Here is a 12,595-nt window from a genome sequence, read left to right on the forward strand (position 1 = left end):
CGATGGCCCCTGTGCGCTCCCGCAATGGACCCTGCGCGCTCCCGCGATGGACCCTGCCCGTGCCCACCCCACGATCTGCCCCCCCACGCCCCGATCTGCCCCCCTACATTCCGATCTGCTCCCCCTGCGATTTGCCTGCCTCCTCCGTGATCTCTATTCTGCTTTCTTCCTTCTGCCTCTGTTCTCCGGTATCCCTCTCCCCCTCCCCCTCCCCATCTGCTCTCCCCCTCCCCCTCTGCTCTCCCCCCAACGTCCTCTTACCTGCCTTCACCGGGTCATCCGAGGTCTTCATTGGCCCGATCACATCTGCCTCCATCGCTGGGTCCTTCCTGGGTCTTCTGCTGATCTGACCAACGTCCTGTCTGCTGCTCCTGTAAAGCTGTCCATCTCGCTTGCCTTCTGTTCCTCCTGAAGTTCTTCTGGTCAGTGATCCTCCTGCTAATCCTCTGGGTACTGTGAGTATAATTTTTTTTTCTGTATCCCCTGTCTATTTTTACACCTCATCCGTCCGTGCGTCGCACCGAGCGCTGAACAGGGATGCAGATGATTTATCTGCATCCATGGTCAGTTTTCGGAGGGACTTTTTTTTTCCCCATATCCGACGCTTTTTGTATCGCATCTGTCCGTGCGTTCTACCGAGCGCTGATCATGGATGCAGATAGCGTATCTGCATCCGTGGTCAGTTTTCGGCGGGACTTTTTTTTCCCGTATCCCCTACGCTTTTTGTATCGCATCAGTCTGTGCGCTCTGCCGAGCGCTGATTAGGGATTCAGATAACGGATCTGCATTCGTGGTCAATTTTTGGCGGGACCTTTTTTCCCGTATCCCTGACGCTTTTTGTATCTCATCCGACCGTGCGTCCTGCAGCGGCCGATCAGTGCACCCGCGTCTGTGCGTTTGAAAAGTCAAATGGCATTCCTTCTCTTCTGAGCCCCGCCCAAACAATTACTTTCCACCACATATGAGGTATCTGCATACTCAGGAGAAATTGCACAATACATTTTATGGTGCATTTTTTCCTGATACCGTTGTAAAAAAAAAACTACCTGATTGATGCAAAAATTTTGTGGTAAAAAAAAAATAAATTTTCACGGTTCAACGTTATCAACTTCTGTGGAGCCCCTGGGGGTACAAGGGGCTCACCAAACATCTAGATAAATTCCTTGAGGGGTCTAGTTCCAAAATGGGGTAATTTGTGGGGGAGCTCCACTGTTTAGGCACCATAGGGGGTCTCCAAACGTGACATGGTATTCGCTAATGATTCCAACCAATTTTGCTGTCAAAAGGTGCTCCGTCTCTTCTGAGCCCTGCCATGCGCCCAAACAATTACTTTCCACCACATATGAGGTATCTGCGTACTCAGGAGAAATTGCACAATATGTTTTATGGTGCATTTTTTTCCTGATACCCTTGTGAAAAAAAAAGCTACCTGGTTCAAGTAACCGTTTTGTGGTGAAAAAAAAAAATTGTATTTATGGCTCAACATTATCAACTTCTGTGTAGCCCCGTGGGCCTCGCAAAACATCTAGATAAACTTCTTGAGGGGTCTAGTTTCCAAAATGGGGTCACTTGTGGGGGAGCTCCATTGTTTAGGTACCTCAGGGGGTCTCCAAATGCAACATTACGTCAGCTAATGATTCCAACCAATTTTGCTGTCAAATGGCGCTCCTTCTCTGCTGAGCCCCTCCATGCGCCCAAACAATTACTTTCCACCACATATGAGGTATCGTCGTACTCAGGAAAAAATGCACTATAAATTTCATGGTGTATTTTTTCCTGATACCCTTGTGAAAAAAAAGCTACCTAGTTGAAGCAACAGTTTTGTGGTAAAAAAATTTTTTTTTCTTTTCACGGCTCAACATTAAAAACTTCTGTGAAGCCCCCAGGTGCTCACCAAACATCTAGAAAAATTATTTGAGGGCTCTGGTTTCCAAAATGAGGTAACTTGTGGGGGAGCTCCATTGTTTAAATACCTCAGGGTGTCTTCAAACCAGACATGGCGTCCGCTAATGAGTGCAGCTAATTTTGCACTCAAAAATTCAAATGGTGCTCCTTGCCTTCCGAGCCCTGCCGTGTGCCCAAACATTTGATTTCCACCACATATGAGGTATCTGCGTACTCAGGAGAAATTGCACAATAAATTGAATGGTGGACTTTCTCTTTTCTCCCTTGTGAAAATGAAAATTTTATGGCTAAAGTAACATTTTTGTGTTAAAAAGTAGAATTTTCATTTTTTCCTTCCACATTGCTTTGGTTCCTGTGAAGCACCTAAAGGGTTAATAAACTTCTTGGATGTGGCTTTGAGCAGATCGAGGGGTGCGGTTTTTAGAATGGGGTCACTTTTGGGTATTTTCTGTCACCTCGGCCTCTCAAAGTCACTTCAAATGTGATGTGGTCCCTAAAAAAAATTATTTTGTAAATTTTGTTGGAAAAATGAGAAATTGCTGATGAACTTTGACCTCTTCTAACTTCCGAACGAAAAAAAATTTGTTTCAAAAATTGCGCTGATGTAAAGTAGACAAGTGGGAAATGTTATTTAGTAACTATTTTGTGTGACATATCCCTCAGATTTATAAGCATAAATTTTCAAAGTTTGACAATTGCGAAATGTTCAAAATTTTCGCAAACTTTCCTAAATTTTCACAAATAAACGCAAAAAATATCGGCCTAAATTTACCACTGACATGAAGTACAATATGTCACGAAAAAACAATGTCAGAATCGCCAGGATCCGTTGAAGCGTTCCAGAGTTATAACCTGTCAAAGTGACACTGTTCAGACTTGCAAAAAATGGCCCGGTCATTAGGGTGTTTTAGTGGCTGGGGGTGAAGGGGTTAAAGACTTCTGTTTTTCTTTGTGTGCCCATGTAAGACAATGCTGCAGCTCAAATCTGTGAGTTTTTCCACAGCACTAAAGACCATGTCACACACAGAGATAAATCTTTGGCAGATCTGTGGTTGTAGTGAAATCGTGGACATATTGTTCCATTTCTACACAGCCACAAACCTGGCACTGATTGTCCACAATTTCACTGCAACCACAGATCTACCGTAGATTTATCTCTGTGTGTGACAGGGCCTTAATCGGACTGAGGAAAAAAATCGCAGCATGCTAAGATTGTCTCCGAGTCTCGGATCGCTCGCACCCATACAAGTCTATGGATACAAATTAAACATTGGACTGCACTCTGCTGACATCCAAGTGCAGTGCAATATACACACAGGCTGACAATGGAGGAGATAGAGAGATCACTCTCTCCCTCTCCTCTGCAGCTGTGATCCGATCACAGGATCAGATTACAGTTGCATGACACTCAGCTCTCGTTCGTAGCAGAGCAGGAGCCGAGGATCATTAGCATGTCGCATTCAGTGCTCTCGCATCGGACGCCATATGCTAGTGTGACTCTGCCCTAAGGGTAAAGATCTCATCCCAATGTGATAGGATTCATAGATTCTTTCAGCTCAGTCTATATTTTGTTGGAAGGATTTATGAATATATTTAAAATACAATTAAGCATGGAAGCTTTATGGTATACGAAAAACTGGCACACCTGCTCCTCCTCGTGCCCTAGAGCGTGCCAATACTGAGTATGTGTTATGCAGTGTTCTGCCCCTCACTCACTAGGTGTCATGGTGACTACAGACCCTATTCACATTTGCTCAGCCAGAGTCAGGCGTCGTCTCTTTAGTGCACTCTGGTCTTCGGTTTAGCAGGAGTTAATTCCTGCTGACTGATGAATTGCTGCTGGGGTCACAGGTTGCTGAGGTCCTATCACAGCCGCCTCCGCCATATAATAAGTGGTGGAACCTAGCCTCACATGCCGAAGATAGCTCTAGCCTTGCTCCAGCGTTATCGGTCTTGTGCGTGGTGATCCTGTTCTTGGTGAACTGTCGTATGCTATTTGGTGTGCTGTGAAACTATCCTTGTTTTGTTTTTTTTCTCCCTGTACTTTATTGCTCTCTGAGCACGTATTATCGTTTTCCCTGTGTGTGCCTGCAGTGAGTTTAAGTCTTGATTATTCCCTGTCTGTTGGTATTTGTTGGATTGTTTACTCCTGTTTTGGCCCTCCCTGGAGGTGTTGGACCAGGGCTACTCAGGAGTTAGGGCCACGCTGGCAGTCCAGACCTTTCCACCAGCTGGCATGCATACATCTGAAATAAGGGACAGTTTGCTATTGGACAGGCTATACACCGGACACTGATCCTTGCACTTACCTTTCCTGGTCTCACTGGCTCTCCTTGCTTCTTCTTATTCCCTGGGTACATAATTTATTCTTTATGCCCTATCTCTGCAAAATATTAATTCATTTGTCTACCTAAGGATTAATTTACCTTGACAAAGGCTCACCACTGAGCCGAAATGGTGGCAAAAGGGAGTTTGACTTTTCTTGCAGAATAAACATATATTATCTACAGACATAATTGCCAGTTTCTGTAACCCTATTCCAGCATGCACCGTGGCACTGACGTCACCGCTCTTCCCACGCATGTGTAGTACCAGCCGCGCCTCGATCACACATTTGTGATCTGATGGAGGAGTAAGGAGGTGTGGCCGGGTATGTCTGCGCTTGCCTGACAACACTATGGCTTCAGAGATGTTGGGGCGAGCAATGAGACATGGTGGCCCTGACGATCTCCCTGATGCTGTCCCCACAATACACACACACACTCGTGAGCACATGTACACACATATTTATACACACAGACACACATGGATAATAATATTAATTAATAATTTTATTCATTTATATAGCGCTATTAATTCCATAGCACTTTACAAACATTGGCAACACTGTCCCCATTGGGGCTCACAATCTAAGTTCCCTATCTGTATGTCTTTGTAGTGTGGGAGGAAACCGGAGTACCCGGAGGAAACCCACACAAACATAGGGAGAACATACAAACTCCTTGCAGATAGTGTCCTTGGTGGGATTTGAACCCAGGACCCCAGCGCTGCAAGGCTGTAGTGCTAACCACTCAGCCACCGTGCTGCTGCACCGAGCACGTACACACACATGACACACATGAATGTATACTCTGAACACAGACACACACATATGTCTCCACACAGACACACACACATACACACTGCTTGATACTCACCTGTCAAGACATGGCGGGCGGCACTGAGAGAGACATCGCGGGCGGCACTGAGAGAGACATAGCGGGCGGCACTGAGAGAGACATGGTGGGCGGCACTGAGAGAGACATGGCGGGCGGCACTGAGAGAGACATGGCTGGCTGTTACGGGGGGACCGGCAGATCAGGACAAGGGGGTAAATATCCCAATCGCCAGTCGGGGCCCACCGTGCTCCAGATGACAAAGGAGCTGCTGGCAACCCAAAGGTTAGGCGGAGAATATAGAGCTGGATGGCTTTGAGATAACCCAGGAAACCGGTCACTTGTGTAAAGACACGTCAGACCGGACGACAACCCAGTTAGCGTTTTCGTGGAGCTGGCGCTATACCGACCACGTGTGCAGGGAACACATCAGGCCGGATGGTGACCAGTTGAAAAAGAAGAACAAAACCAAAAAATGGAGGGTGAAATGTTAAATATTTTATTAATTTCTTAGATATAAATAGTAACAAACAATTGGATGCTAAAACCAGATATAAGGACAATGGGAGCAAAAAATTGCGTAATAGACTGCACAAGGGAGACAGGGCTAGAGGGTAAGGGCCCCCCTCCCAGAACAGCACGACCTCCTGTAGATATAAATGGTAGAAAAAGGGGAGGGAAAAGCTGGTACAGGTGTTCCTGGCTAACTATATAAGCAATTCAATATAGTGTAAAGTCAAATAGCATCTTTTAGGCTAATGTGAGACACCATATATAAAACATGACAATAAGAGGGGAACCTGGTGGATTGAGGTTAAGAGTATATAGATGGGATAGACAAACACAAAGATGAGTGTATATCTGTAATATAATTAAATGTCCAATTCCCATAAAAAAGTATACCAGCCAGGTCAAAAAGCCACTAAATATTAATCATGTGGTGAAAGTATAAAGCCAGGAGAATAAAGAAAGGTCTTAGGGATGGTACATTATAAACCAGCAGAAGTTCCAATAGTTACCTATGATGGTATATGGTCACAGTGAGTGGAAGGGGGGTCCCCCAACGATCGTTTCGCAAAAAGGCGCTTTTTCCAGGGGCAGTGTCTCACAGTGAGACCATCATAGGTAACTATTGGAACTTCTGCTGGTTTATAATGTACCATTCACCAGGTTCCCCTCTTATTGTCATGTTTTATATATGGATTCTCACATTAGCCTAAAAGATGCTATTTGACTTTACACTATATTGAATTGCTTATATAGTTAGCCAGGAACACCTGTACCAGCTCCCCCCCCCCTTTTTCTACCATTTATATCTACAGGAGGTCGTGCTGTTCTGGGAGGGGGGCCCTTACCCTCTAGCCCTGTCTCCCTTGTGCAGTCTATTACGCAATTTTTTGCTCCCATTGTCCTTATATCTGGTTTTAGCATCCAATTGTTTGATACTATTTATATCTAATAAATTAATAAAATATTTAACATTTCACCCTCCATTTTTTTGTTTTGTTCTTATTTTTCTCCTTATTTAATATGTTTCTGAAGAATATACCCAGGTAGCGTTGACCGAGAAGACCGCTGCGACAGCGCCCTGTCGGCCACGTGTGTAAGACGTCAGGCCGAGCGATCCTCCGATTAGCGTTTCTGGTCACAACTCCACTGGCCACGTGTGTGAAGGACACATCAGGCCAGGTGGTCACACCAGTAGCGTTGACTGGGAAGCCAAGGAGGATAACAGGGTTCACACACCCAACCCAGGAACTCCCTGTTAACTCCACAGGGGTACGCTGTCCGTGCACGTAGGGGGCACAACCAAACAGATGGCGCAGCAGGTACGCTGTCCGTGTTCGTATGGGCCACAACCGGACAGGTGATGCAGCAGCCGCAGCCCAGTTAACGCCACTTGGCTGCTACAGCAAAACTGGAACAGCAGGAGGGACGTACGGCGCCTGACCCTGATGTGCTGAGCTACGAATCTTGGCATGACAGGTACCGTTCGCCTAACCCTACCTACCTCTTCCCAACAAAGGCTTATGCCGCCATGAATTCTATACATGACGGTGCACTCAGAACAAGCATATGAGAAGACTGCGCCCCTCCATGTTGTCCCCAGCCCCTTTTATAACCTGGGTACGCCTCAAACCCAGGGTGGACCACAATGACACCTCCAAGGTCCAATAGCAGATTGCTATGTCATCAGCGATGTCACCAGAACTGCCACGTCATTGATGACCTCATAGCAGCCACGCCCCAAACACCTCACCAGTCATCGTCTGACGACCAACGGTGAGGTGCCAGGTCATAGGGGCAGGCCTCCACAGTCCAGTCTGGAGTGGCCACGTCATCAGGACACCTGATGCCATCTGCCCTATCAGGGCCTCCCACCTCACGGACATGCCCAATGAGGTCCTTACCGGACCTAGCCTCTGATGCACTATGTGCCTGCGCATGCTCAGTAGCCTGAACAACAGTCTCAGAAATCAGACTATCTGCCTGAGTATGCTCAGTAGGCACAACACAGGACTTATACACGGCACGAAGTCCAAGTACCTGTGCAAAGAGGCTTTTCGCATTAATTGTTGGAGCATGCTCAGTAGCCTGCACTGAGGACTTAGTCTCAGAAATGACACAATCAGGCTGAGCATGCTCACTAGGCGAAACACTGGACTTAGTCTCTGACTGGGGTAAATCGTCACACGCATGCGCACTAGCTGCCTCACCACACTTAGACGTGGAGGAGAAAGCAGCCAGCTGAATGACCCGAGGCACGGCCAAAAACGACGACCGGCGCCTGAGCGTCGCAGGAACCACAGCAGGCTGCTTGCGGCTATGGCGGCGCCGATTAGTAACACTGGCAGCACTGAGAGAGACATGGCGGGTGGCACTGAGAGAGACATGGAGGGTGGCACTGAGAGAGACATGGAGGGTGGCACTGAGAGAGACATGGCGGGCGGCACTGAGAGACATGGCGGGCGGCACTGAGAGACACATGGCGGATGGCACTAGGAGACACATGGAGGGCGGCACTGAGAGACACATGGAGGGTGGCACTGAGAGAGACATGGAGGGCGGCACTGAGAGAGACATGGCGGGCGGCACTGAGAGAGAGAGAGACTCCAATTATAGTCACGACAGCTTTGAAGAGACCATATAGTGTAAACACACACACAGCGCACGAGGAGACACCACATAGTGAACACAGCTCAAGAAACACAACACCAGATACCAATATACAGCACACAACAATGAAGAGACAGTGCACAGGGGTGAAAGAGGTCAAATGACGCAACACATACAATACACAAATGCAGAAAAATGACATACAACAGATATGTTGGAAAGCGCAAACAGTGACACACGTCCAGTGCTCCTGTCAGCACCACTAAGCATAGACAGAAGTTCATTTCACCGCACTCCCGATACGATAGCATTGGGCCTATTTCTAGTATATCATAATATCCTGTGTGAATTTTTATGTGTCCCAGAAATTTTTTTTCTACTATATTAGTGTTTTTTTCTGAACACCAACCCTATTGGTTCTAGCGGAGCTTCTCCATTATTAGTTTACAGCCCCTACTATGATAGCTAGTTGAGGTGACCCTTCTTCTGGTTACTGTGTCATATCCATGACAGTGTGAAAGCCTGGACCTCAAGGTTCCCAAATTAACTTGGAAGAAAAAGATTTAAGTTTTAGGAAGATCTGGGTAGGTTGAAGGGGATAGTCTGGAAGAGGTAATGGATCCTTGGTAAAATGTCTATCTTCAGCACATTAACCCTACTGAACGATGAAACCAAGAGCTCGGACCAGTTCAATAAATCGTTCTCAATATCACATAGAAGAGATAAAAAATTTACAGTATTTAGTGATCTCTAAATATTTGATGTGGTCATTCCGCCATTTAAAGGGAAATGTAGAACTAAGGTGCAAGGCTTCGGCCCCCGGCATATTTATATTAATCATCTCTGGTTTAGAAATCCTTACTACACAGTTAGATAAAAAGAAAAAGTGTTTAAATTCCACTCCAGAAAAATGACCATTGTAATGTTTTCCGTTTTATTTAAAAAAAAAAAATCAGAAATTTGTTAAAAATTTACAACAATTAGAAGTGATCAAATATTGTATTTGGAGGCTCTTAAAACAAACGATACCGCAACATATAGTCAGTAAATAGCATTTACCGTTTTCTGCTTTAGTCTAAATCACTATTTTGACCCCACTGGCAGTCTCTGGAAATTAGCATGGAGTGGATGTTGTAGAGTGAAAATTGCAAATCTGCCATTTTACTGTCCAACACATAGTGCCCAGCTTGTGCTCCACGAGACTCACACTGTAAATATTTATGTGGGTTCTTCCCTGTGGCAATGCCAAACATGTAGATACTGATAGTGTTTGGGCCACTGCAACGCTGAGAAGCATCGAGGACTTTTGGCTTTGGGATTTTGTTGAATTGGATTATGAAACTATATCTCTTTATAATCAAGAGTTGTCAGGTACAACCATCGTCCCTCCATTTTTTTCACTGAAGTAATCGATTTTTTTTGTATAATTTTGGCTTGTAAAATCTTATTTGGTGGCTTATTATTCCAATATACAGGAGGCCAAGTGAACAAAGAGGTTGAACTCTATGTTCTACTAGTTCCTGTTCCGACGTCTACTGTTAGATTGTGTACAGTCTTTGTTTTAGTAAATGATTAAATTTTGCTGCATAACTTACAATTTTTTTAGCTATTTTATTAATTATATCCTTAAATATGTTGATATTAAAATAATTTTTATTCTTGGCAGATGACTGTACTATTAAATCAGATGGACAACTGACATCTTCAATTTTTACATCAGATGACCTTGATATCACACAAGATATAACTGAAGTGAGTGACTCTATTTCAGATATACTATCATCTCCTTACAGCAAAGATCTATCATCTGATTCAATTAAACAGGTCCTACCTTCTGATTCATCACAGGCTATTAAGAAGAATAAAAGTCTCAAAAGAGGCATTAAAAATCAAAGTATTCTTACAGAAAAGAAGCCATTTTCAACTTCAGAATATGAAAAAAGCCATCAAAATATTCAAACAAGGGAGAAAAGATTTTCTTCAGAGTGTGTTAGTTACCAGAGAACTCACACAGGGGAGAAGCCATTTTCATGCTCAGAATGTGGGAAATGTTTTATAAATAAGTCTGTTCTTGTTGAACACCAGAAATTTCACACAGGTGAGAAGCCTTTTTTATGTTCAGAATGTGGGAGATGTTTTACGCGTAAATTATTTCTTGTTACACATCAAAGAATACACACAGGGGAGAAGCCTTTTTCATGTTCAGAATGTGGGAAACATTTCAACCAGAAATCAAATCTTGTTAAACACAAGAAAACTCACACAGGGGAGAAGCCTTTTTCGTGTTCAGAATGTGGGAAATGTTTCGCACATAAATCGGAATTTGTTACACACCAAAGAACTCACACGGGAGAAAAGCCTTTTTCATGTTCAGAATGTGGGAAATGTTTTGCACAGAAATCGCATTTTATTTCACATCAAAGAACTCACATGGGTGAAAAGCCATATTCATGTTCAGAATGTGGGAAACATTTTAACCAAAAATCAAGTCTTGTTATACACCAGAGAATTCACACGGGGGAGAAGCCATATGCATGTTTAGAATGTGGGAAACATTTTAATCAAAAATCAGATCTTGTTATACACCAGAGAATTCACTCAGGGATGAAACCTTTTTCATGTTCAGAATGTGTGAGATGTTTTGCAGATAAATCAAGTCTTGTTAGACACCAAATAATTCACACAGGGGAGAAACTGTTTTCTTGTTCAGAATGTGGTAAACATTTTAACCAAAAATCAAACCTTGCTGTTATGATCCGGAACCATGGAAGATCACCACAAATCATTGGTAAAAGGTGAGAAGAGCATTGGCAATTAATCTGGCTGCCATCCCCTTACTAACCATCACAACTAGAAGTAGCCGAGGGGTGAACTAACATCCTGTGCACCGCGAACCCAGCCGGAGAACTAGCTATCCTAAAGGAAGGAAAGATGAATAACTCTCTGCCTCAGAAAATAGACAAGAATAGCAAGCCCCCCCACATTCCAAGACTGCGGTGATATAGGAAAAACACAATACACAGATAGATGACAGGATTAGCAAATGGTGAGGCCCCCACTGACTAACATAGGAAATGACAGGAAAGGGGCTGATGGTGACCAGAGAAAAACCGTACAAAATTCCAAATTCCTGATAGTACAAAATGGCCCTCAGATCGCACGATCTGAACTCCGTCCTATACCAGGTGCTCTTGTCATACCAATGAACAGAAAACAAGAATCATAACAAATTCAACAAGCCACAAACACATGGACTTAAAGGAGCTATACTCCAAACAGAACTGCAAGGAGTTCCCCAGCCAAGTAACTGAGGGGGAAAATCCCTCCATGCAAATAAACTGAAAACAACCACAGCAAAAGACAAACCCAGATAAGAGCAAAAGAACCAAACAATAAATAAAGAGCAAGCACTTATCTGGGGTAGATGTGGTGTGGAGCAGAATGAAGCAGGCTGGTGATACAAAGAACAACTGACATCCGGCAAAGCCTGCTTATCAGACAAGGATTTAAATAAGCAGAGAGTTAGCAAAGGAAACGCCCATTGCACAACACACCTGGTCTCTGTCCAAACCATTCCTAGCCACCAGAGGGAGCCTCCCAGCAGCCAAAACCTAACTAACATTCACAACACCTTGTTACACACCAGAGAATTCACACAGGGGTGAAACCTTTTTCATGTTCAGGATGTGGGAAACCTTTTAACTGTAAATCACATCTTGTTATACATCAGAGAACTCACACGGGGGAGAAGCCATATTCATGTTTGGAATGTGGGAACCATTTTAACCAAAAATCGGATCTTGTTATATACCAGAGAATTCACACAGGGGAGAAGCCTTTTTCATGTTCAGAATGTGTGAGATGTTTTGCAGATAAATTAAGTCTTGTTAGACACCAAATAATTCACACAGGGGAGAAACCGTTTTCATGTTCAGAATGTGGTAAACATTTTAATAAAAAATCATATCTTGTTACACACCAGAGAATTCACACAGGGGAGAAGCCATATTCATGTCCAGAATGTGGGAATTTTTTGCAGATAAATCAAGTTTTGCTAAACACCAACTAATTCACACACGGGAGAAACTATTGACATGTGTAGAATGATTAATATTTTACACACAAATGTTCTATTTTTAAACATCACAAAACTCACAAGGGTAGAATCCATTATCATTCCTAGAAGGTGAGAAATGTTTTACTTGAATATTTGTTGACCTCTAAGAAAAACCCACACGGGGAGAAAACATATATTTTTCAAACTGAAGAAGAAAATACAAAAGAGACAGTCAAAGTAAAGGCAAGTAAGTAAACAAGAAAGGGAAACCACATTAGAATTATTATATATACAGTTACTAATAGACATCTGTTTTCTAGTAATGAAGTAAAAAGCAATATTCCATGTGCATTGAATATTT

At 43.8% G+C, this 12,595-nt stretch overlaps 1 protein-coding gene across 1 annotated transcript in view; it reads left to right on the plus strand.

Moving 5' to 3' along the window:
* LOC142265994 (uncharacterized) overlaps nt 1-12,246 on the plus strand; it is a 30,192-nt gene extending 17,946 nt beyond the window's left edge. The window contains exons 7-8 of the mRNA XM_075332299.1: nt 10,172-10,731; nt 11,873-12,246. Coding sequence (XP_075188414.1) covers nt 10,172-10,731; nt 11,873-12,246 — 934 coding nt within the window. The remainder of the gene's footprint in view (nt 1-10,171; nt 10,732-11,872) is intronic.
* The last annotated feature ends 349 nt before the right edge of the window (nt 12,247-12,595 follow it).

This window comes from Anomaloglossus baeobatrachus, unplaced genomic scaffold (genome assembly GCF_048569485.1).
Source record: "Anomaloglossus baeobatrachus isolate aAnoBae1 unplaced genomic scaffold, aAnoBae1.hap1 Scaffold_281, whole genome shotgun sequence".
In the NCBI taxonomy this organism is placed as follows: domain Eukaryota; kingdom Metazoa; phylum Chordata; class Amphibia; order Anura; family Aromobatidae; genus Anomaloglossus; species Anomaloglossus baeobatrachus.